The sequence below is a fragment of the Pelecanus crispus genome, chromosome 4, assembly GCF_030463565.1.
Source record: "Pelecanus crispus isolate bPelCri1 chromosome 4, bPelCri1.pri, whole genome shotgun sequence".
In the NCBI taxonomy this organism is placed as follows: domain Eukaryota; kingdom Metazoa; phylum Chordata; class Aves; order Pelecaniformes; family Pelecanidae; genus Pelecanus; species Pelecanus crispus.
Genome location: NC_134646.1, coordinates 30,762,618 through 30,789,442, shown reverse-complemented (window position 1 = coordinate 30,789,442; position 26,825 = coordinate 30,762,618). Strand labels below are relative to the sequence as shown.

The 26,825-nt window shown below is 38.8% G+C and overlaps 1 protein-coding gene across 1 annotated transcript in view; it reads left to right on the top strand.

Annotated features, from left to right (window-relative positions):
* Positions 1–352: 352 nt before the first annotated feature.
* Positions 353–26,825, top strand: part of BANK1 (B cell scaffold protein with ankyrin repeats 1) — a 159,486-nt gene continuing 133,013 nt past the window's right edge. Inside the window, 4 exon segments of the mRNA XM_075709458.1 lie at positions 353–427; positions 3,391–3,526; positions 3,529–3,558; positions 25,772–26,170. Of these exon segments, the coding sequence (XP_075565573.1) occupies positions 353–427; positions 3,391–3,526; positions 3,529–3,558; positions 25,772–26,170 (640 nt within the window).

Genomic DNA, 26,825 nt, shown 5'->3' with positions numbered 1-26,825 from the left:
TTTGCTCTGGTTTCATTACTGGATATCTCTCTTTGCAGTCCCAAACATTGAAGTCAATAGCCTCATTGGTTTTAAGTCTCCACATGTTGCTACAATCCTATCAAGTTGTCTTAAATTAGGCCTTCCCTGTTTGCAACACACACATTTGCTATTTTTCAAGAATGCAATTCAAGCGTCCCCTTCCTTTATCTTCCAGACCATTCTTACGAATTGATTTTAAAGAGGAGCCAAGCGTTACTCTTGTGTGGTTCAAGCAGTCACTACTTTGCTAGACATACTGGCAGGTATTTTACTAATTTGAAAAGAACATACAATATGATACAAAGGAAGAAAGAGTGATGCATAGGAAGGTATGGCCACAGGCTTTGAGGAGAGTGAAGACGGAATAAACCTGACTTGCATCAGCCAAGAATACATCCCAAAGACAGTAAGTAATCTAGGCCTAACAAATCCAGTATGTATGAATCCAGTGATGCTTTCACTGAAGAAACACAGTATTCTGCTATTGGGGGTCTGAGCTGACTTGAACAACCATTTCTTGCCTTTCTGGTCATTCCTTTGTTTGTGGGTTGCACATGGGAAGACAAACCAGCAGTTCATTTATGACCAAGCTTTACTTATAATCCATAAGACACTGGGTTGTCTATTTAATGGGATTTGAGTCCAAATCAATTCAATCTAAATTTTTCTAACATCCTGTTGGGCACTGCATCAATAAATACTAGCGGTGTAGTTCTTCAATACAGATTTTCAAATAAAGGTATAAAACAACCATGATGCCAGGCATTAAAAATTCATCTTTACCAACAATTACCGTAAGACAGACAAGACACATCAGGTATTACATCCTAAGTATGCAAGAGTACCTTGCTATATAGCATTATATTGTGGCATTTACTTTCTTATGCTATAAACACCATTTGAACTCGTTTCTAATCACAACGTGATTAATTCAGTTTGCAGGCTTAAATGTCACCCAATTCATAGATGTTTGTTATGCAAAATCTGGAGGATTGATGTGACCTGTACATGCATACCAAAACTTAAATCACAGTAACAGGTAATTCAAATGAAATTATATTCCATAGATGGGGGAAGGGGAATTTCATTTCTGCTCTCTGTTATACATGTAAAAAGACCTTTTTTTGAATCCACACAAATGCATAATATATCTAAAGTTTCTTCAAAACTATATAAAACTCTGTTGTGACCACCAAGGACTCTAGGGGAAGAAACAGAATTTTTTTTATATATATAAGAACGAAATTAAAGAATGACACAAATCATTTTCATGACATACTTGCAGTGCTTTTATGTTCCAGGCCACCTATTTTATATTCTCTTATATTTCAACTCCGTCATTAACTAATTTAATCATAATGGTACTAGAGAAAGAAGCTATTAGGTTTGTCTCACTTGACCCATTTTTTCCTTAACTGTTACTGTGTACAGTAACATTTTCTTTTGGACGCATGTTCCCTTCCACATCTGCTTTATTATTATTTCAGTAGGCGTGAACTTAAGCAACGAAAGGAAGGTCTCAAGCACTATTGTCTTGCTTTCTTGAAAGCTGTCATACAAACTGAGTAACACTCTTAATTCTTTGACATTTCTTCGTAAGATTTAACCAATATTTAGAAATATATCATGTGCCTACTTTCTCCTTTTTTCTACTAGATGAGTGGACACACAGCTAAATCCATGTTAATTCCTACAGTAATCTCTGATATCGAAATGAAGTATCTGTATGCATGGGCAGATAAACTAACATGACTATAGCATGAATCTAAAAAAACCCACAAACGTGCAAGCCCCTGCTAAAATACCAAAACAAACAGCATCATCTGAAATGCAATACTCCCAACTGCTTATATTAGCGATTATAGCAATATTATCTGTATTGTAGTATAACCTAGCAATATTATCAGTGGATTTTACAATGAAAGCTGCAAGTAAAATTAAAAGTTAATAATGAACTGTGAATAAATCTTTCAAGACCACTTCAAGCTCTTTAACAGATGAAAAGTTCTTCAAACTGTAGCAGACCTATAGTAAACAAAGATGTAATATATGTAGGAAATTAGACCGGCAATGTATTGAATATTAATTATATCCAAACGAGAAGCCACTATTCCAACAATAGCAGTATATTCATGAAGGGAAAAACAAAAACAGAATTAGCAAGAAATTAGTTTTGAGAAGATTAGCGAGAAACTAAAGCTATAAAGCATTACAGAAGTATGTAATTACCCCAAAGGAGTGTTATGAATCTAGGATGTCTGAAGGTAAGCTTATACTTGAAGTAGATTTATTAAAATTGAAGCTTGAAATTCATATTGAGGACACCCAGACAACTGGAACACAACACCGACGTCATTCCCAAGACATGTTTTTCATGTTTCAACATGGATTTTTTGTTTGTTTTCCCTCTAATATAGTGCTGAGGTTGCTTAATGAACTAGTTTTTCCTTGCCTAGAAACAGCGAGTGTTCTTACACCTCCAGCATGAATTATAAATTCCTTGATTTTATGATATATACAAAGTGCAGTCATTAGGAGGATGAAGAACTGGGGAAACCTAATCCTTCTGCTGGGCTTGTAGAGAAGACCTCGACGTGCAAGGCTTCACAGCAACCTTAATTTGTCAGCAGGAGTCTTTGCTGGAAATGGCATTGGCCGCAATATCTAGTCATATGCAGACATTACACCTCACCAGCTAAAACCTTCATGACTGGGCTGGTATAGGAAGACGTATAAATTGATGGCAATAACCCTGCAGTTAGAAAATTCAGCTGCTTTGTTCTTAGAAATAAGGCTGCTGGCTGTGGGCCTCGCTGTACCTAATACTGTCTTGAGTTGCAAATATTGACCAGCACCATGCTCACCGTTACCCCTTTTATTCTCATCATTCTCCTGGACAGGCTGGGAAAAATCCAGTATCATGGTCTCAAAAGCTGTGATTGTCTCACATTTTTAGGTTTTGGTTTTCTTCTGTGCCATGTCAAAAAATAAATATACGGCGTAATATAGTGGAGGTGTTAAATCATGCCGCACCACAACGCTTTGCCGGCAGGGCACTGAAAGAGTGATGCTCTGAGAGAGATCTCTGGGAAGTACCTCGTCCTCGGTGGGCCTTCCACGCAACATGGCGGCTCCCTGGGATGACCTGGGCTCCCCGCCGCGGCCTTGCACTAAACCCAAAACTCTGCAGAGCTGGCAAGGCTCTGCTCCCTCCTCATTTTCTCTCTCCACAGCCAACCGACTTCGACGGTCGAGGGCTCTCTACCGCGCCTCACGGGTGTGGGGTGTGGGGAGGGGGCTTCAGCGGGGGCTCCCCACACGCTCCCGCCTCACAGCCGGACGGCGACGCTTCCCGCCGGCGGGGGGTAGGTGGGGACGACACAGGGGAGCCGGAGGGTGCGGCGGAGCCCCGCGGCCGGGAGGAGCCGGGGGCGGCCCCAGGCTTCCGGCCCGGCGGCGACCTCAGCGGCGGGGGAGCGCGGCCTCTGGCCCGGGGGAGAGCGGGCGGCGGCGGCGGCAGCGCCATGCGCCCGGCAGGTCGGTGCGGGCGGGGGCGCGAGGGTGGCCGCGCGCCCGTGCCCTGAAACCCGCCGTTGCCGCCATCTCGGGGCGGGGGGCGGCGAGCGGAGGGGTCGGGGCTGTAGCCGGGCTAGAGCCGTGCGCGGGTAGGCTTCGTGGAGGAGGAGGAGGGTGGGGTTTCTTTTCGGGTTCAGAGTGAAGGAGGGCTTTGCTGCCGGGGCGGGTGCGGCGGTTTTCTCCAGGGCTGCCCGTGGGGGCTCGGGGGGCTGTTGGTGGAGGGTGGAGGCAGTGGTGTGTGTGGTGAGATTCCTCTGGAGAAACGGGATGCGCTGCGCCCCGGGAAGCGCCTTTCCTTCCCTGGGTTGCTGTCCAAGTGTTGGGTTGGAGAGTGGAGAAACCTTCACCTTCACGAAGTGTTCTCTGCGTTTCTTGATAAATCTGGCTGCTTATTGGGTGCATACCCTGTTAGCATGGCTAGCCCCCCCCAATTTTTTTTTTTTTTCCTTTTGATGTTTCAACTCATGTTACCTGCTTGCATGTTTTCATGACAAATTATGCCAGAGTTCTTACTGAGGCAGCTGTTCTTAGTACCTCAAGACAATTTGAGATAACTTTGCCTTGAAAACAGTCCTCAACTGCAAGTGGTAGTCAATGCACCTATTACCCTCTTGCAGTATGCAACGTAACTTTTCTGAAGAGTGGGAAGTCTGGCACCAAAAAGTTAGGAAATGAAAGAACAAAAGTTGTATGAGCAATGTTAATTCTGTCCTACGTTTATATCTACTCTGGGGTAGTCTTAATTGGCTAATCACATGCTGTGTTATTAATTACAAATTGATCATCCTTTTTCAGTCTCTCGGCATTCAGTATGGGATCCAGCCTTATTCTATACTTTACAGCAAACCCCTGCTAGACTTTGCGCAGAAATATTAATTTCCGTATTTATGTTTTCATTGGTGTTTGTCACATTACCTGTCTTCCTCAGAACTGTTAGTGTATATTCTGTTACTCCTTTGGTAGTATTGGAATGTATTCTCATCCCATTTAGTGGTGGAAAAAAATGATGAAAAGATAAAAATTACTTACAAAGGGCACATGTAAATCAGTGGCAGTCCTCAATCTGAACCAGGAACCTCTAATTCCTTGTCCCCGTGTTCATTCTTCCCAGTCATGTTTCCTTATTCACAGAAACCATGTGTATTTACTGCTTCTGTTTTCTTCACATCCATTTGCAAGGCTCAGCAACACTTAAATCAAACCAGTGACTGCAAAGCTGGGCACTCAATAAAGGGGAAATGAAAGATGTGCAGCCAGATGCCAGAGGTTTGACTTGCAGCAGGGAGCTCAGCTTTATCTTTGTGACTCTTCTATTAGTCAGGACAATATTTTATCCTCATTTTTTGAATGAGGAATCGAGAAAGAGAGATCTGAAGGCCTGACTTTGCAAAGGTGACTCAAGGCTTTGGTCTACTGTTCTGGTTCATCATTTTAAATGACTACTGCAGATGTCAAGACAGGTTTTTTTCAGAGTACCTAATATTCTTGTATCATTTTATAACATCACAGTAGCCGTATTAGAGATAAATTACCAAATGCAGCATTCTAATGACATTAGCATTGCAAGCCATCTCTACCTACTACTCTCATTATACAGATGAAAACTAGAGAAGAAAATGGCTTTCCCAGCTGTAGTGTAATAAGTTAGTTGTAGATAAAATATCAAAACTCGGGACAGCTTGGCTTTCTACCCAAGGCTGGTTGTAAAATGGATGTAGTTATTTTACTAGTATCTAGCCTTTGATAGATAGGATCTTCTATCTAGACTCGACTTGCAGTATTGCAGGCCTTAAAAAAAGAGTAATGTGCATGAAAAAACCCACATGTTTAATAGCATTTCTAAATATGTGTGTACTGTCCCAGTTATTAGGCAAACAGGTATTTCTAGATGTGAATGGTCAGTTGTATTTGATAATCGCAGACATTTGCTTAGTGTTCATTTTATATAAATGACAGTATACAATTGTGCATGACCTGAGGATGTGCAGTTTAAAGTCTGGCTTTTGGTGAATAAAGGCAGTCAAATCCTGGGTATGCATGTGAAATTGCTGGAGCAATTGCTGAGCAAATACGTAAGAGCACCAAAGAGTGATGGCTGGTTTCCCAGCTGCTTGCAGCCAGTTCCACGCATTGGCATTGGCAGGAAAACAAGTAACTGTAGGTTCAGCCAGCAGTGAATATGCTGGCTATCTACTCTGTCATCATTTGTCTCTGCCATTTTTTCATGTATTGCTCTGCGCAAGCCTCACCCACCTGGGACCTCCATGCACAGACCCCGCTCTTGCAGATTTACCACAGCACCAAACCTTTCTTTCCACAGTGAAAAGAAAGTCTGTTTTCTCCTGATGGGACATTAGCTGTGAGGTACTGAAGTTGCTTTGGGTGGATTGCCCAAGGCCTAGTCTAGCTCAAATCTGAAAACTGTTTGGGATGCTTGGTGGGAGAGGCAGACTCGGTACTTGTCAGTGCTTTGTAGGAAACCCTAGCCTAGATGGACTTTATGCAAATTCCATTAAACGTGCTGTATCTAGTAGAGATAAAACATCTGTAATGCATGTTTCTTGATGAGATCTGTCTTCACTTGAGACAGGAGGCACTGACGGGATAAGCTGTTAATGGCTGTGCCATGTTTGAGTTATCACTCCTCTCCACACTCATGAACATAAGTATCATCACTGTGATCTTCCATTGTGTGCTCTTTATTTACACGATGTACATTTCTGTGCCTCCAACTGTTTCTGGGATAGAGTTTACATGACAGACGTTCTGCAAGGAATCTAGCCAGTGAATAGACACAAATAATACTTGATTTTTGTTTTTCTCAAGAATTAGGGATTGCTTGAATTTTTAGTAGCCTTAAAAATTTTTAAACCGCTTCGCTTTTAGGGACAAAATAGGTCTTAGACCATGATTTGATTCAAAATCTAAGGGGTCTAGTGGTGGAGTTTTGAAGCAGATTCAGCAATAACCGTAATATGAATAATTAATATTACTAATAATAATGTATTAGTAATTTGAGTGTCAAAGAAGCCAGTATCGCAAAAGCTGCTGTCATCTGTTTACAGTCTTATTATTCTGAAAGGAAGTTCCTATTTTTTATTACTGATGAAACATTTTGATATTTCTGGAGTGAGAAACAAAAATATAATATTCAGATATCTTAAAGCTGAAATCTGTCTCCTTAAAATGTAGGAATAGAAATCTTCACTGTGGATGAATAAGTTATTCTGATGTGTACTCCAGATGCAACATCTTCAGGCGAGTCTGGCTAGAAACTAGAATTTTATATTTAAAAAAAGAATTATATGAGGAAAAAGAAAAATGCTATCCATTCAGCTTTGAAACTGAAGTACCTTGTAATTAACACACGGTATCATTTGTCTTCAGAAGTGTTGGGTTGCTGATTCAGTCAGAAGTTGATCCTGACAAGATGTTTTCCTTAAGCTAATCCTCTCCCGTCTCCCTTCTGTTGCAAGCAGTGATTACTAAAGTTGCCATACAAGCAACTGACCACCCACATTTGAAAAATTGTATCACTGATGCCACGAGAGAGGTGAAAGAAAGAACAGCCGTCTCAGTTTCTGAAAAGAAGAATGTTTGTGTCCAGGGACTCAAGAACCACAGTGTCACTGTTTTCTTGTCTGTATACCTCTTGAAGCTGGTCTTTGAGCATTTGGTTAGCTTACGTACTCCTTTATTTGCTTGTAGGTAATAAAGAATGTTTTCACTCCTCTACATAACTCTTCTAATAAGCGTTAAGTGCCGCAACGCAAACGGCAGGAATAGCTTGTGATATAATTATATCCGCCTGGAAGGCCCAGTCATTTCTGGCTATCATTAAAAAAATGATAGTTGCCCTGACCTTTTGTATAGATTAAAATCAGACTATTACAATGCGATCTGTGATAAACAGCTAGGTTTTATTAAATGTAAACAAAAGTAAAAGTTCAGAATGGTATTTTAAATATCTAGGCATTTTGAAATTGCTGTGAAGATAAGAAGGGACTCACCAATACCAAGGTCTAAATTTTAAACTAGGATCTAATTCATGTGATAATTATTTAGTGTTTATTGGCTCCCTGCATAGTAAGAAAGCAAGGCTTTGTATTAAGCCACAGAGTGTAATTTATGCTGTCGCAGGCCTGACAGTTAAAGCAAACTGGTCTTAAGCAGTCCCATCATTAGTTCATTTTTCAGTGTTTCTGTGAGTCTTTGTGTAGAATTAAATAAGATAAGGCTTACACATGTTTGACATTGAGATAGTTCAAGCAGAGGTATAGATGAGTTTGGAAAACACCCTTTTGCTTTCAGATCACATGCTTAACAGCTGTAAATGACTTGAAACTTTATACAGGTGTTTATAAATAGCTACAGTTTGTGGCTATGGTTCATTGCTTCTTGTAAGCTTGTAAGCTTAGGGGTGATGCGCATTTTTATATGATCAGTTGCCAACTAATGACTCTTCATTATTACCAAATATTACATACTATTAAAAACAAATTTACAACAGTAAGTACAATTCATTTTAGTGGTATCTTGAAATCACTTTTATGATAAATGAGAACTCACAACATATCTATAGGAAATACAGTTACTGCCTGAGTATAGCCTACTTGGAATATCAGCATTCAGTGATAACTCAGTTACTACTTTCATCAGACAACAGGGTTTTACTAGTATACCATCTGAGCAGTAGTTCAGAGCATTCAAACCCTGAAGTACACAGTAATGTATACTGCGACTAGAAAAGGAAAGCAGACTTCCTTCTTCCTTCCTTTTTGATCATGAAGATAGTATCACTGTACTACAAAAATATAAGTAAATGACAGATGTTATTAAAAAAGATGCCAAGATTTTTCAAAAGCATGTAGTGGCAAGTAGTTCCCATTATTTTTAGGAGATGAGCTTTTTTGAAAATTTGGGACAGAGAGTTCACGGGTAGATTTCCTGAAACGTCCACATGTTGTTTAAGAGCCTGTTTGTTTACCTGTCTTGAAATACTAGGGATTTCTCTTCAAAATGCTTAGGAATCAGTATTATATTTTACCACAGATGGACTTGTGAGTACTCAGTCTTTTTGAAGTAAATTCTTGGATGGGTAATGTGGACACTGAAAATATGCAGGTCTGCAGTAAGCCTAGATGTTAACTGATCTACTGCATGAGATCTTTCAGTGCAGCACCTTTCAACTGGTGAGGAAAAAAAACATTGAAAGGATAAAAATACATTTATTTATTTATGTATTTATTATGACTTGCTTCTGCTGCCTATTTATAAAATTGACTTGAACATGGTTGTTAAAGTAGTATCTCTCTTATTCGTACGTAAAATGCTGGGAAACTTGTTCATGTTCAGGCACATGTAGAAGACACATTTGTGTCTTCTATCAGATCAGAGCAAAAATTGTTGTGAATACTTGCTTACAGGCCCCACACTTTTTTAAGCAAATAAAATGTAATTCTGGCAAGGGCAGAAAGAGTCAAATATTCAGGGTGTTGCAATAGTGTGAAAAAAGCAAAGGGTAAGTCTTCATATAGCAGTTCTTTGCTGTGCAGATAGACCCAAAACTAAATCTAGAGAAAGAATTTGATAGTCCTAGCAATGAGAATTCCCTTGGGTAGGATGCTGCATGAAAGGAATTTGTTCTTTTCAGTATTTATGGTAGTTCACTGAAACTTGTTATGGTATCCTGGTGTTGAATGACTCACTTTAAGACTATGGTAATATTTTTTTAAAAAGAAGAAAGGTAATAAGGTGTCCTAAATTAAACAGCTTGTCCAAAAATGACATAGAAAATTAGGAATGATACCCGAGATATGAGTGTCTTAATGCTACAAACCCAAGACCCTTATCTCTCGAAGTAAAAAAGAAGATATAGTAGTAGTAGTAATAGTAATGTTTGCTTTTACCTGGAAGAAAAAAATTTCAAAGTCTATTCAACTTTTTGCAGTCTTTTTGAGTATCTGTGCAAAATCTGGACACAGTGGTTGTTTGCAATGTGCAATGCAGGGTTTAGCTTTCCTGTCCAGAGAAGCTCTTAGAGGATGCTGAGATGAGAAGGGGCGTGCTTTTACAAGCATATGTTCCTCCTTCCCAGTGGTCCTCAAAACAGATATTAAGAGTTGTGGGCTTTTCTTGGAAATGCTGGTTCTAGCATATCGAGCTATCTTGATGTACTACCCCATAGTTTTATTTCTACAGCTGAGATCTATGTATCGAGTACAGGTTCATACTGCAATATTTCATTATTGATAAATACAACACTAAAATCGGGAAGTCAATAAAGAAAAGCGAGCAAAAGAAAATGGGTGAAAACCTGTTAAAACTTCATTGGTGATCTGTTAGCATTTTAAATATTTCCTTTGCATGTGGTTAAGTGTCATGTGCATGTGTTTGTGTGGAAGTGTGTGTGTGTATGTATGTAGCTAAGGATGTTCTTTAGAAAAAGGCAGTGGGGATTTTCATAACTGCTGTTGCTTCTGTTGAAGAACTAGGGGCAATTCATGTAAGACTATGAAGCTGAAATGCAATACCTTTGACAAGTTCTGTATTTTGCCCCTCTGTACCTACTGGTAAACTTACTTCAACTGAGTTGCTGAATCTTGCAGGTTTTCATAGCTGAAAAAAACAACTGCAAATGTCTTCCCTCTTTTCCACTAGAATGTCTCAGTAGATGTCTTTATTTCTTAATTCTTTCATCTTATAAGAAAACTTTTCTTCCTCTACCTCTGAAGTCCGTAGGTCCTGCACACATTTCTTGTTTCTTGTTCTTCTCTTTGCCCTTGTGAAACATGTCTAGTAGTTTCCTGATTTTGCACATGAGTTTGGGGTAAAGAATTTGGAAGGAATGAGGAGACTACATTCTTAAAAGGTTCTCCATCTGACTCTATTTAGCAAACCCTCTTAAAACCACAAGGAAAACATCCATCTCATCAGCCAAGTGAGTTTTATGGCTGTGTCTGGTCTTTCTGCTGAAGTGTACTGCAGCTTCTGTCCAGCTCACATTCTTGGGTTTCCTTTCTATGGAAACCAACATCAGAGGTGGGAAGGAAGAGAGGTTTTCATGGATACCTGAGTTTTGCCCTGACACCAAGTTAAGGTGCAACTGAATAGTGTAGCTGGATCTAGGAGCTAATACCTGGTCCTAGATCCCCTGCTCTAGACATACTGTATTAACCAGATAAAAGAATCTTCTTACAAGAAATAAAGATAATGTCAGACTAAAAGATAAATGACACTCCACCCCCAAACCTGACTGAGATCCCGTCAGAGGCTCCCTCATGCATTCAAGTCCCTGTGTGAGAATACACATACAGTTCAGCTCATGCCTTAACGTACTTTACCCTCCGGGTTTCTCAGTGTTGGACACGTGCATTTGTTTTGTCTCTTGAACAAAGCAAGCTATTTTCCTGTCAAAATCTAAAGAAGTAATGATATTTTCACTTGCTATTTATCATTATGCTTTCTTCCAAATAAAAAAAAACCCTGAATATTACATTTTTTAGTTGTTCTCTATGGCACAGAGGGAATATTAACTCATGAAGAATAAATAATTCAAGTTCGTTTACTGTAGTCAATAAAAAGTGGTGGGGTCTTTTTTTTTTTTAAATATCAGATTAGAGGTACGATTGAAATAGTAAGCATTATTTATTTTCCAATGGAAAATATGAAAAATTCTAGAAGCTTTTGAAAAAAACAGAAAAATGTATGGAATGGCGTTTATGAATTGAACATTTAAGAAATTGGATAATATGTATGTTAAACATTTTCATATAGTGCACCCTTCTATTATTCATCATTTTCATTTATTCATGAAACATTTACTGTTTAAATAGCCAAAAGGAAAAAAATATAGTATGCGTGGAATGAATTGAACGAGGACAATTTAGAGCCATTTGAGGACTGAAAATAAAAGCCCCCATCTTAAGTAATGCTAGTGTCTTCTGTCAAAGTGAAAGGCTAAATACAGTACAGGCTTCAAAGCAGTTTAATGCTAATGTGACAGTGGGCACTAAATGAAAACAAGCAGTACTTTTATCAGAAGCCACAGGTGTGGTGTTCCTCTGTTATTAAGATTTACATGATAGAAAAGACTTGGGCACTTGTTCCTTGTTAATACGCATGACTGACAGAAAGTGATTTTTTTAATTAACAAAACCATACAAATAGCAAAACACAGATACCTTCTGACTTTGATTAGCTTCCTTTTTAAAAATATGAAATACAGTGGGGAATCTGGTAGATCTGCAGTCTTCAGTACAAAATCCTTCATCACGTAGTGATTTCTCTAAGGTTTTGTTACTGAGATTTTTTTGAAGTGTTTGCAATAGCATTCACATAACTCAGTTATGACTGATAAGCATGTAATGCTAGGCAGGAGTGTGTGCTTGAGCATATGTGTGAAAAATCCTAAGAAGGTGGCCAATGTAGTTAACAGTGTACAAGCAGACTGTGTCTACCTAGAACAGCTTCCCATTATAAGGTCAGTTTAGCTGAGCATTTAAAGAGAAGCTGGATCACCCAATTCTAACATGTTTACAACATTGGAGCTGACTTTTTTTAAAAAAAAAGCAAGTCCTCTGAAAAATGACTATTTGATCATCATGATTTCTCAAATGCCTTTTGTTTGTTCAAGGGAACGGAAATAAACAATCCGTGTGATTTATGAGTCTCAATTCGTGTTTACTTCAAAGCAAGTTGATTAGGCCTTTAAGTAAACCAGATAGACCACACAACATCTTTGAGCATCTAAATGATTTTAGCTATGTCCAAAAAGTAATTTCTAGCAGCTTAATCTCACTTTTAATATGTAAAGATAATTTACATTTCAAATTTATTGAATCTTTTAAATAGTATTTTTAAAAGGTAGGGCTACATTACCAGAAAATTTAATAAAGATTGAATCTAAGAATAGAAAAAGTGTTGCTTGGAAACGTTGTTCAATATTATCTAGAAAAGCCAACAAAAATGCAGAAAACTCAGTACACTTTTTTTCCTCCACCCCCCCCCCTCCCCAAAGATGTCTGCTACTAGAGTATTTCACTGAATCTCCAATTGCTGTAGACTTCCTCCCTGTAAAAATGTAAGGCTAATTCCCCAGTTAGCATGTGTCAAAATAGCTCTATTTAATCAATGAAGCCTTGTTGCTGCGCGCTATCAGAGGAAATTTTGCTGGTGTTTTTAATCAAAACTTTTTAAGGTTTTCATACTTGCATTCTGTTTTTGTAACACCATAATCTTATCATCAAAACTTCCATACTTGTTTCTCTCCCTTATCAATTCTGTGCCCTGTTCAAGATTAACCATTTTAAAGGAGGCCAAATCTAATTAGGCCTTGAATGTGTGAAACAGTCTGTAATGATTGAATTGGAGAAAAGATATTTTCTGTGAAAGTTTAAGGCATATCCTATATTTATCAGTTTGGAAACAGAAGTATTTTCTGCTTACAGGGTACATTCAGGACAGTTTTATTTTAATTTTCTTGTAGCACTCTTGCCAAGCTATTGTCAGTTGGTTTTCTATGAGAGTTTAAAACCAGCTCTGTTTCACTGGTAAACTTGCAGCCTGTATTTCAACACTGAAGCTTATAGAATTCATTAAAATGGCAATGCGTATTCCTGTATTTCAGCTTACAAGTAGATAGCGTATACCATAGATTTTGTACTCCCACATGCTGTTAAGTCCATACTGTTCATTGGGGATGACATGTATAATAATCATTATTATTCATTTTGTACACAACCTTTTCTTTAAAACATGCCTTAAATAACATCATAAAAAGGCAGAACTATCCTTTGAAGCTGTGACAACTCATTCATTGGATTTAACTTTTTGGAGACTTCTGTGAAAAGCTAGTCCTTTTCATCAGAAATCAAGGGTTGAACATTAACTATGTTTAAAATATAATAAAAGTCAATTATACTATTTTATTTCTCTCACCACAGTTATGTCACAGATGAGCATTGTAAAATTTAAATTGCCAAAATGTACATACTCTCTGCAAAACAGTCTGTTTTGCTTAGTACACTGAAAAGAGCAAAGTTTTCACACTCATGTAGAAAAAAAAAAGGCTTGTCTAAAACAATCCAATACTGGATAAATGATAGTTAAAAGAATCAAAGTCTTTATTAAAGCAGTGGGAGTCTTTAGAGGAGTGTTTCCAAACTTATATTCCTCTCTTTTTATAGGTTTATGTTTCTTACTGAAGATCAGATTGATGAAAAGTTTCACAAGAGGTTTAAGCAACCGTCATTTTTTGGAAATGACTCTTGAACATGTTCTTTTCTTTCTGGATATTTCCCCTTCTTAGTATATTGCTCACATCCTGTTCACTGAATTTTCATGTCATAATAAGTATTTAATTTAATAAGTGTTTCATTTTGTTGTAGCCCTAATTAGCCAATGCAGGTACCTGTAAGTGCATTCAATACTACAGGACCATATGGCACTGCAGGCTGTACCAGCTCTGAATTCAGTGGCTGCGTTCAGCAGTGTCGCCTGAGGAATCTGCTTTGGTACAAGTGTGCGAGAGCGCGTGGGAGCTCAGATGCATGCGCACGTTGCTACGGTTTAGCGCCGAGTGGCTGCGGCCAAGCCAGCGAGCGCTCTCAGGACTTATTTTCCCAGATGCTGTTGCTAAAGGAGCAGCTGCTGCCCGAGCATTCACACACCCTTCAAGGAGTCACACACACACCACCCGAGGCTTAAACTGCTGGGACCACAGTCCCTTCGCAGCGGGCAGCTCCACTGAGCTGATGGGTGCCCCTTTTCAACTCCCCGCTCGCGCTCAGGCGTGTTCTCTCCCTTCAGGCTCAACCCTAGGTTTTCCTGAAGCAGAGTCTCCGACACGATGTATGTGGGATGAATTTATTGAGTGGTACAGCAGTAAATGACAGCTCAAGCTGAGTGCCTCTGGAGTGGGATCCTGAACAAAGAAATCCCTGGGCAATTATACCCTCACAATTTAAGTTCCCCTCCCCTCACACAATGGTTTGGGCCAATAGCAATGTTTGGGTCTGGGGTCTTCTTGTTCCTCATTGGATCTTTACTCTGTCTCCAGGCGGGACATTCCTTTTCTTATATTAATGGATACAGCTTCTACTTCCAGCTATGGCTACCTTACCTTTCTGGTTTGCACCTGTTTTGGGGGCCTTCCTTCATGTAGCTAAGTAAAAATTCAGTATACGGTCAGCGTATCTAGGTGAAAGTTCACAGCTTGTGGCCTAAGGCTTTAGCAAGCCTTGCTACTCATGCTATGTGTTGGATTCCATCTGAGCTAGTAAGTGCCTTCTACAACACTGTAAGGCTACTTCCACACTGGTAAATAGTGCTCCTGCAGAAGGGGATTTGTAGAGGCCAGCAGTAGGTGCTAAGGGCCTGAGAGCCATGCAGCGTCCCTTGAAGGGAGCTTATTTTGAACTTGCTCTAGTCTGGTCCTATGCTGTTAGCAGGTGGTACACATTAGGTGGGATTCTGAAGCATGTGTTCTGCTTTACTTTCATCTGAAAGGTATGCAGTTTGTGTGCTGTAGGGCCAGTCAGTAAGGTGAAGCAAAGCCTGGTAAGTGAGGACAATAAGATGGTTTGTTTTAAAAGTATACTCATGATCTTAACTGAATATTAATGTTGACTTACTCTAAGCCATAGCTGTTGCTGCAGGTGGTGATCTTCCCCTCCCATTGATTTCAGAGGCTTAGATTTATCCCATGCCTCATTTTCACTTTTGTCAACAGAAGTGTTTAGGCAACCACAAGGCAAAACGGGCTGGGGAGTTGATCGAAGTGGCAAATAAAAAAATAAGTTGCCAGGATGTGTATAGGCAACTGTATAGTAGAGATGTGTAGGACTGCCCCTTCTGGTAGCAGTAAGATTTTTTTGTGTTTTTAAGATGTTTGTGCAGTTATAGCAATAATCTGCAGTAAATGGAAGATGGAGCATGGGCAGTATAAACTTCAGAGGAAGAAATGTAAGACTGCACATTGTATTTCATATCTATACCAAACATACAATCAGTTATTGCCGAGCAGCTGGCACATGGTAGCATGTTAAACTGTGGTATCTTGAGGAGTCTTAGATTACACGCTAATAAAACGTATGTATGAAGAAGACAGTGATAGACCTATGACTGCATCAGCCTGTTTTAAGATTTTTCTTTTTCTGGGTATTCAAGGGGAAAGTAAAAAATTTGGTTATATAGATTTGGTCAAACAACGAGAGGCTTGATCATGTAAAAAGCAGGATACTTTGTAATTCCTTGGTCCTGTTCTGTCCCCCTCAAGCTTCTGAGTTTTACTGTATTTGAACTACACATGTTCTCTGACTGTAGTGAGATAAGGTTTAATTTGGTCTCAGAAATGGTTCAAGAAGGATTTGTTTTCACTTTTTATTCTGTACCTTTCTAACTAGAAATGGAAGATACTGTGCTTGAAAAGCTGAAAGTACCAGTGAGCTACTTTTTTCCAGTTTACATAATTATGCAGACATAGTTTTCCTGTTTCTATCCAACAGTGAGAATATGCAGCAACAACAGTAAAGTAGGATAGGTATGTATATATGGTATGGTAAATCTGTTTGCAAGAACCTGAATGTACAGAACTTCCAATTGGTTCATTTCCAGGAAGCAACCCATTTGGTCAAAGGCAGTCGTAGTTATATTAAACCTTCCTGTGAGGGCTGTCTGTGAGAGGAGGACCCAAAATTGATACCCAGGTAACTTTCGAATTAGATCCTATTTTAGGACTGGTAATAATTCGAGAGTTTACATTTTGCAGGGGGGAAAGATAATTGCATGTGTTAAACTTATACTGAGGAGATAATGCTTGCTGGAAAGATGTCTTTTGAATCTCATGTAAGCTTTAATGATATTTGGGTGTTGCGGTTGATTTTGCAATCCTATGGGTGAATTGTGCGAAGGCAGGCTTGCACTCACGTGACTAACTTAATTTCTTTCTGTCTGATAGGCAGAAATAAAAGTACTGTTATATAGCTAGTGTCTAGAATCTGTCTTAAGGCAGTAGAGAGGAAGCTGAGGTGAGTTTAAGACAGAGAAGTCAGCTTTCTACTGAGGTTGTTGAATATTTTATTTAGCTTGGTTTCTAACTCACTGTTAGGTCTGTCATTGCTCATTTTATGAAGTGACACATACTTACGTAATTATTTTCTACTTAATTTACTTCCTTCTGTGTGCATTGTTAGCATGAATACTGTCAAAAAGGTCAACACAAAAATATAAAGTGATTGTCCAACACTGATTAGAGATTTGTCTTGGGGTTTTTTTGTTGTTGTTATTGTTTGGGGTATTTTTAGTGACTGTCACATATTTGTCAGAAAGGGACAAAAGAAATGAGCTGAAACTGGAGGAGATGTTCTTCTACAGCCTCATAGCTTAGACATGTTATACATCAAATAGAAACTGCTTCTCACACTTCCTTTAATTTCTGGATGAACGCTCAAATAAATGAGATGTGTAAAGACCAGATTTAAAACCAGTCTGCAAAAGCAGGAGAAGATCAAGCCATTTGATTTACAGGGCATCAGAAGCCCTCCCTGGATACTCTGCTGACTTGTGGCAAAGGAAACATAATAGTTTTAGAAACCTGAAGAAGTATGGGTGAGACACTGGAATAGGTTGCCTAGAGAAGTTGTGGATGCCCCATCATTGGAAGCGTTCAAGTCAGGTTGGATGGGGCTTTGAGCAACCTGATCTAGTGAAGGATGTCCTTGCCGTGATGGGGGATTGGACTAGATGATCTTTAAAGGTCCCTTCCAAACCAAACTATTCTGTGATTCTATAACTGCTCTAAGAGAGTTCTACCAGACAGATTTCTTGTGTCAATGATAATCTGTAACTTAGGAACTGTTGGAATGTCATCTACGGTTGATTCAGTGTATTTGATCACTTTACAAACGCAGGGAGCACAGAAATCTCTGAGCAGAAATTGCAGTAAGTGGTGATATTTATTGAAAAACCTTGTCATATAATGGTGATTGTCTCATGATCAGTGTCTGCCAAGTCCCTGCTGTACACTACTTAATGTGTAAGACATCTTCCTTGTGTTTGACACAGCAGTGCTACTGTGCGACCTCCCCAGATCACAGCAGTTGGAACCATAGCAACTTGCCCAAAATGTTATTGCTTGCAAGATCAGTGCTTTCTGTTTTGTTGTATACACACCATTTTCTGAGGTATGTTCTCTTGTGATAAAGGTACTGGATTTCATGAGACTGTTTCCCCTAGCACTAATTAATATCTGCAGGACATGTTTTCCATTCTCTGTTTCTTATTTTGAAGGAATTAGATAAGAATTTGTGAGAAACTGAAGTAGGAATGGAATCAAAGGTGGCAGAGAAAAAAGCAACAGAAGGCAGAAGAAAAAGCAAAGAAGTTGAATTTAAACGAGCAGAGTGTAAATGTGATCATAAATCCAAAAATCCCTGGGGTAAGTCGGGATGGGCACATCTAGAGAGATCCTATTAAGACAAACACTGGCAATTTAAAAAAAAAAAAAATTAAATAAAAGGATGTTTTGGTCTATCCTAACAGTAAAATTTTGAAATTGAAATTTTTTAAAATGTTTCATGTTTATAGAACTATAGTATAGCGATAGTGTAAGGGAAAACTTCAGGTGGCGGTTGTTCCTAGCAGCAATAGCATCAGTTAATACAAACTTGCTACAGCTTGTTTGGGTTTTCATGTGACCTTAAAGACTTGTTCCACAGCAATCAAAAAAAAAAAGTAGTGTATTACTTCAGCTCTTTATACTGTCATTGTGGTATATTTTTCTCTTTGTGATTTGTTCGTGTCTAAAGCATTTCTGAATTACCTGATTGTATTCTACTAAAATCTACCAGAGGTGCGATTTCCTCTCAAGGAAGTGAGTGTAATGACACAAAATTTTGCATCATTGTGATGGTGTTAAAGGAGGAGGTGTACCTTGACGTAGAGAACTGAGTTCTGACCTCTATATCCCATGATCAGTTTTAGTCTTGGTCATTAGAAATTAGATTACCTGTCCATCAGTAGGTATTCAGCTGTGGATGGACAAGGCCTCTACAGGCAAAGATAGTGTGCTAATTGTTGCACTTGCATATGTATTCACAGGACAGATTAGAGAGAGAGGCCTAAACCAGGGAGTAAGGCCACATCACTCTTCAGGAGAAACAGCTTTTTGGGCATAACATTAGCTTTGTCAGGTTTGATAGTCAGGTATCTTTCTGGTCTACCTGGGCCAGGTCCATGCTGCAGAAAGGTATCCCAGGAACTTATTTGGCTCTGTGTTCCTATTATCACTGTAGGGAAGGTCAATGGAATTTCTTTACAGAGAAAGCACACAAGATCAAGCCTAAACTCATCCTGTTTGTAGGAAAATTGTTCCTGTCTGTAGAGCCTCATTTTGCCCACTCCAGACCTCACTGAGCTTAGTAAGAAGAATGATGAAGACATGAGACTTGATTTTATACAGACAGAGCAAGTATTTGTTTTCACACGCAACTTGGCAATTAGTGACAGAAGGTACATAAACAATGAAAATGTTCTTATTACATGCTAGTTAAATAGGCATTCGAGAATAGAAGTGCAGCCGCTCTGCTGGCTGATACAGCAATGGCAGGAATGTCCCATGCTTTAGGGTAATTGCTTTAATTGAAACAGGTGTGCCACAGCGCTGCAGCAATTTAGCTACTTTGTGATCTCACTCTAAAGTTTACAAGCAGGCTTTTATAATTTTCATTTCCATTAGTGGAACGCCTCTGAGAAGCAACATGACTTACTTGAAAACATTTTCCATTATCTGCAAGTAGTTCTAAAGTGCTTTCTGCTGTCCTTCCTGCGATGAATCCATTTTAGCTTGCTTCAGGGGATTTGCCTTGCAAAATTCCAGCAACCAAGAGCTAGAGATGCGTTTTGAGATAATTTACTGGATATATGTCAGGTGTGCTGACTGGGAAAATCAATGCCTTCTGGATGGGTGAGGGGCAGTTCATTATGCTAAGGCCACTAATAACTGCCAAATTAAACGTTCTCATCTGTTTCCAAATGTTAAATTGCAGGGGTTGTTTGAAGTGCTAGTGAAACTTCTTCCATAGTTCCTTATACCATTTTAAGTGATCAGGGCAAGCAATATGAAGAGATGAATGGCTGAATCTTTGTGAAAAGATTGCCAAGGGGCCAAGAAACTAAAGGACTTTGTTTCTGGAGTCTCATCTGAACTAGTGTGTATGCTTGCCGTTCTCATCCTACATACAGCCCAAATGGAAATGAATCTTCTTGAGATTAGAGGAAAGGTTTTGCAAATCTCCAAGCAAAGATGGGAGCCTGGGTCTCTTATGCTTCCTTACATTTCTCATGTTCCATTTTTTGTCATTGTGTCCTGACCCTTGACTATACCCATAGTTTTATCCTACAGGGTGAAAGGAATGTGGGAGAAAGGGAAAGCAGAGGAGATGGCTCAGAGGGAAAACAGACATTTTTCAAACCCTGGTGGTTTTAAAAACCATGGACTTAAAGACTCTCTAGGGTAAGAAGGACATGTTTCTGTGGAATGGAAACTCATGGGAGAATGTTATGCATTCACCCTGGGTCACATTTGATTTGGACAGTGAAACTAGTATCTTAAGATACATAAAAGTCTAATCAGATGAGTGTGGTTGACTTCTGAAGTCTTGAATTTCCCTACCCTGGCTCTCCTCGCCTGAAAAAAACTACTACTTCTTTTTGTGCACGTTTTTAGCTTGGGAAGATGCTCACAGTAATGCTGGAGAGTGTAGTCTTCTGTTCACAAAAGCATTAAAGATGCAATGGATGTCATTCCATATGGCTTATGTTGCCCCAATTTTTCATCAATATATTATGAGAAAGTGAGCAAGAACTTCAATTCTGTGCTTTTCCACCTCTCCTTTGAGATACTCAGCAACTGTACTGTTTTTAACAAGTTTTTGCTGATGGACAGTAGCTCATTACATACAGACAGAGTTCATACACTTCTTTCTCAAATGTCATTCCTTTTAAGACTGCCATTTAAAAAAAAAAAAAAACAACCTCCCCTTCCCCAAGTAAGGACATCTGTGACAGGAAGAAATAAAAGGGATGAATTTTCTTCTTTCTCTAGCAGTTGGTCCTCTCCTTTCTCAACATAGTGTTTGAGGACAATTTGAAAGGGAGTTTTCTTCACACAGATATCAAAAGCTAATGCGATTGAGGCAAGGATTGGAAACAGACTTGGATTACTTTTTTGTTAGGGTTGACTGGGGTGAGCTTGTGTGGTTATAGGAATTTCTGGGCAGCTGAGTGAACAACAGGGAATGACACTTGTGCTCCAGTACTCTAACTGGAGAAGGCTGTGGATGACCCCGAGAAATACGGTGATCCATCCTTCAGTTAAGACTTGGGTAAACGTTGGTGTTCAAGTGTCCCTTTTTTTTCCCAAAACGTCCTAAGGCAGTGCGACTGTAGAGACAATTTGCAAATCCTAGCCTAATTGAAATCAGCCTTATTTAAGTCAAAGTATGTTAATGGTGATTTGTTGGAAACAACTGTAGTAAAATGCAGATATCTAGAAGTAAAGCACATCATCTACAAACATTAAGCCTTTAAAAGGCAAGGAATAAGTTGGCATCTGCGCAGAGGACTTGCCTATTTGAATCTAGCAGTGTTATTATCAAAGATGAGTGTAACCAAGTACTTCTTGTTCACTTCTAAACACACAGAAACTATCTTCTACAAGACTCCAAGATTCATAAACAGAGGTACATGTTTAAGAGTATCCACCAGCCCCCAATCTTTGATTTGTTTCCTTTGCCTTCCTGATGCGTTTAGTGCATTACGGAGTTATTGAGATTTCCGTTCACTTTCTAATATACTTACCTTTTTTCTTTTTTTCTCCATACTATGTCTTTTAATTGTTGCTGTAAGAAAGATGTTCTTTTGCCTTATGTATACAAGTTCTCAATTCCTGCTTGGTCACACTAGTCTGCAAAGATGTTCTCGTCTTGTTTGGTTCTCATAAGATTCAGCAGGTCTTTTCAAAGAAGGCTTCAAGATGGCATGTTTCACGAGATGTGCTTTTTTGGGTAACCACACACCAGTAACTAGAGAATAGTTTTGCTTGTCAGAAGAACCCTTTCAGGTTTTATGACTGCATAAATTCTCTTACCGTTTCTCATTGCTGAACTAATAATACATTTTATTTCTACCTTTAAGTCAGTTTCCAAGTAGGAGTAGTTGAAGCATGGCTTAATTTTGTCAGGATATGATAGTTTCTATTACATTAACTTTCAAGGGAACAAAATTAATCTGAACTTACATTATATTCCAAGTGCAGTAACTTCAAAGAAATATTCAGTGAGAGATGAAAATAATGAAGGGGAAAAAACACTAGTTAAAAAGTTAAGTGTTGTTACTGTGTACGCAATATGGGGTAGTGTTGCATTAAAGCTAGACTTCGGCTTTTGTTGTTTCAGGTTAAAATGATACTGTTTTGAAGGCAGAGTTTTGGGTGGGCTTTAATTTTCAAGTAAGCTGCATTCAAGCATCTACATCTTAGTAAAATTTCTGAAGGCAAAACCATTGTGTAACAGGAAAAAGCTAAAGGTACATGGAGTAGATTTTAGGGAGCTTCATAACTATTGCTAGGGTAAACTTTGACTCTACATTTAAAGTCAGGCAAGCATTTCAAAATAGTGATATTTTGCCTTTTAATCCAATTTTGGGGAAGTAAGATGTAGGTCTTGCATTCCTCCTTAATATCTAAGTTAACTCTTACTCTAGAAGGCGGATCAATGGCAGAAAAAACCCACAAGCATATAATTCAAAACAAACCCACATTTGGTTTCCCACAGGTAACTTGATAGCACTAGCTGCTTTCTTCAAACCAATAAACATTGCACCAAACTGCAGCACGAAATACCTCACTCATATGAGTGTCTCGTCAACAGTATGACTCTTCCCCCTGTATATAAATAGAAAAGACAAATTAAATATGGCAGCCATATTAAATTAAAGTTTTATGAGATGTATGTTGCAGAGCCTTTCTTCCATCAAGTACACTATTAGATATATTTCACTCCCTTACCTTATACAAATAAAACTTTCTTTCTCATATATAAAAATCAATATAGTTAAAAGAAATGCAGTCGGGCCTTCAATAAACATCTTAAACCCCCTTTCTCATTCACACTTAGTGAAGATCAAAGCTGCGGTCTTTGGTGCAGATATACCATATGGAAATAGAATTACTTCATCTTCTTTTATCATTTCAGTGCAAAGTCTTCACATTTATCTTTAGATTTCTTGAGTACTCAAGCCTTGTACTGTCTGGTTGCACAGGGGTGAACTTTATACCTTATGTGTATTTTTATTACACTTATGTAATGTCAGCTCATTCCTCACCAGTGCTCTCCTTCTACATGGGGAGAAAACTTAGGCTCTTGGCCAAGTGGGTGCTGTTGAAGACACCAGCAGATCCCTCTTCTGCACAGTCAGAACACCAAGATTCTGTGAAGCTATAAAAAATGTTTTTACCATTTAATCTAAACATGCTTTTTTATCCCTCCCTGCAATTCCACCTAGCTCTGTCCTTACCCAAGTCCATCATTATAGAAGGAAACACAGCTGAGCATGAACTTAAAATGAGACCTTTTAACTTAAAGACTGAATGTGAACTTTCCGTGCATATCCAAGGTACTCTCAAGTGAGATTATTTTATTCTTCCCATACGCTGTATCAAGGAACTCTTACTCTGTATACAGTTTCCTCAAAAAGTATTTTGAAAAGGCAGGGGAGTTCACAAAAGTGCAGAAAGAGTGGTAGGAGTTCTACAAAGCCTGTCTTGTAGTGGGAAGAGTAATAATCCCAGTTTACAAACTGTAACGAAGGCAAGGCTAAGAGTCACTTCATGGGAGTCTGAAGACCTTAGGGGACAGATTTCTGAGAGCAGATACTTCTTTAAGCTTGAAGAAATAGATAAAATTATATTCTGTGGCTGGAAGTTGAAACTAAGCAAATTGAAACAAAGTGTAAAGAACGAATTCTTAAATCTTCTTCATGGATTAAGCACCCTCTTTAAATCCATATTTTTAAAGGACCACTACAGTGCTTTTAGTAAATAGGGACTGAAAATAGAATGTGCTTGGTGATTCCACTTCCTGTGATACAAAATGGTGTGGTCAGACTGAAAGAGCTTCTGGCCTTACAGCTCTGTTAATATAATTTCTTCTTTTGAAACTGTACAGCAGGCTTCGTAACTTTTTGTTTCTACTTCTTTTTTTTGTGTGTCAGAGTTATGGAAAATCAAATGAGATTCTGAAAACAAGTAACATTGCAGCAAGTAGGTTTCTTATCCTCGTGTCTTAAACCATGTAACTTTGCTCTGAGTTAAATGAGAAATACACTACTATTTATTTTTACAATTAAACTTCAGCATTTCAGCAGAAACAGGCATTTTTCAGAACGCTTTAACCATGGAAAATGTAGCAGTCACCTTTCCAAATACATTTTGACAAATACTACCCTGCTCTAATGTATTGGTCAGGGTCAGTCATCTTGAAATACCATCACCCACCACCATACTGAGCATGGCCCTATATGGTTTCCTACGACAGAAAAGTTTTTGAAAGGATGAGTATTCACAAATGTTTAAAAGATGGCAGCTATCCTCCAAGCAGTTTATAGACATATAATGAACTCAAGAGACTAAACTGTAGTATCCCTATTCCACAAGTTTCAGTCAGCTTTCAGCTGGGTAAACTTTGTTTGAAATATCTCCTAAGTGAAGAATGAATGAACAAAATCTAGAAATAATTTGTTCTAAAAAGAAAGGGAGTCCAATAATTAAAGCAATAATCCAAGACTGGAGATCTAGGTTCAGTTTCTTCTTTTGTACAAGGACTTACGTGGAATCCTTGAAAAGTTTTTCATTGTCCTTAACTACATCTGTATTATGCTTCCAACAGTGCATCCCACTATCCAGATCCATTGTGTGCCCAAGAAAAGAAACATTTTAACTCTGTGTATGCCCAGCATTTCCATATCTCTTAATATTCACAAAGAAGCAGCCTAGATACTCACCCGCAAAGAAGCTCTTCTGCACTGCAGACAAGTGCTAGTCAGGTTGCCTGACCCATCAGGAACCTGGGAGACACAGTGAAATTCAATGGAGGCAAAGTACACCAGCTGTATCTATTCCTGAGTCTCTTACTGTTGCTCCACAGGGCTGTGACTGTGAACTACTCCAGGGATATTAAGCTACCCTGGCATTTTAATATATATTGTATTGGTCAGCAAATCACAGGGTTTTGCGGTTTCACAGAATCACAGATTGGTTGAGGTTAGAAGGGGCATTTGGAGGCCATCTTGTACAACCACCCTGCTCAAGCAGGGACACCTAGATAGAGCCAGGACCATGTCCAGGCGCCTTTTGAGTAGCTCCAAGGAGGGAGATTCCACAACCTCCCTGGGCAGCCTGTGCCAGTGCTCACGGTAAAAAAAGCGTTTCCTAATGCTCAGAGGGAGCTTCCTGTGTTTCAGCTTGTGCCTGTTGCCTCTGTTTCAGACTGTCACCCTAGTAACACTGTGGAAGAGTATTGGTCTTCTTGCTAGCATCATGTTTTACATCTTAAAGGGAAAACAGAATTAAAAAAATGTAGTTCTAGATTTATTTTTGTCGGGTTCATAAGTAATTCTGTTAGAATAAGGACAGTAAAGATCACTGACAACTATCCTACTACCATGTTGCCAAAATATCCTACACATACCAAACTTGTTTCTAATGAACTCGGATCATGTCCAGTGTTCAAATATATATATATCCTTTACTTCTGCCATTAAAAGCTAACTGTTGCATTTTTAATAGTATCACCCATTTGTCAAGAATCTAGGAGTGAGCAGAATGTATGAATGTGCTCTGCTTTCTACACTGCAATTTCAGTATTATTCTGAAATACTAGATTAAGCTATTCTAAACATAAAATATTCTGAGCTGTTTTACCAGCATTTCTGTGGATGATCTTTCTGCCTTGGTCTAGAAATAAGCAGATGGTTGTAATTTCAAGATGGTGACCTGTCCTGTTTCTTCAGCACCTCAAGTTTTTAAGAGGGGGGGAAACTAGCGATCTGTCTTCTGATATTTATAATGGATTCAAAATGCATTTGAATTTTTTTTTTAATGTTTTCTTCTCTCTAGAAAATACAAAGGATATTCTCGTGATATATGAACAAGAAGCAGAAGAGTGGGCTCTGTATTTAAAATACCTTTTTGGACACATAGTGAACGAAGGAGGAATCTTACTCTACAATCTAGAGACTTCATCCTTCAAGCAGCAGGAGCTATTCTCTTTACCCTGTTATAAATGTAAACTCCTGATACTATCGTGTGGACTTCTTAACTGCCTGAATCAAAAGAGAAGTTATTTTCTGAAGCAAGTTCTAAAACCTCCAGATAATGTGGTGATTCTACTTTGTGGGGTGAAGAATTCGGAGATTCTTTATGAGATACTGACCTTAGATGGAGGCAGCAAAGAGATTTCAACTGATCAGGAACCTGAGGAATATCTCTCTGTTGTTACTGGAATTATTCAACCAGGTAATCTAAAAATGAAAACTTTGTATGATTATTAAAAGAGTTTTCTTAGCTGTATTAATATCATTTGGAAGAGAAAAAAAAGTGATAATTCAGATTTCCGGAGAAATTATCTCTCTTCCGCTTGGTCCAACAGTTTTAGTTTGATGATGCATTGGTCATTGAAGCGTGATGAAACTGTTGTACTCGTAGCCTGGCTTCATTTTCACAGCGAAGCAGCTTTGGAAGTCTAAAAGCTGCCACTGGCACCTGTGAACCTACCATAACTACTTCATGGTAAGATTGAAGAGCTGACATGCACTTGCTTCTCTGTTTCCCAAGTTTACAAATCTCAAACTGTACAAAACTATGGGTTTATGTTACATTTCTTTCAAAATGTGACTTAATGTGACTGTGTGTATATCTCTTTAGATAAATCTGACAGAGTGAAAAATAATTAGAGTAAGACCCAGTTTCAAGGATGGCATCATTTCCTGTGTGACACACAAAAGCTGTAAGAGCAGGAGTTCCCTTCTCCTTTTACCAACTGAAGTAGTAAGTCTTACTGGAAGGACTAAAACTGCCCAGCTTGTATGTGTTTGCACATCCATGGAAACTACAAAGAAGCATTAATGTAAAAAATTAGCAGTTCTGGAATGTAAGAAAAACCGCTTTCCTG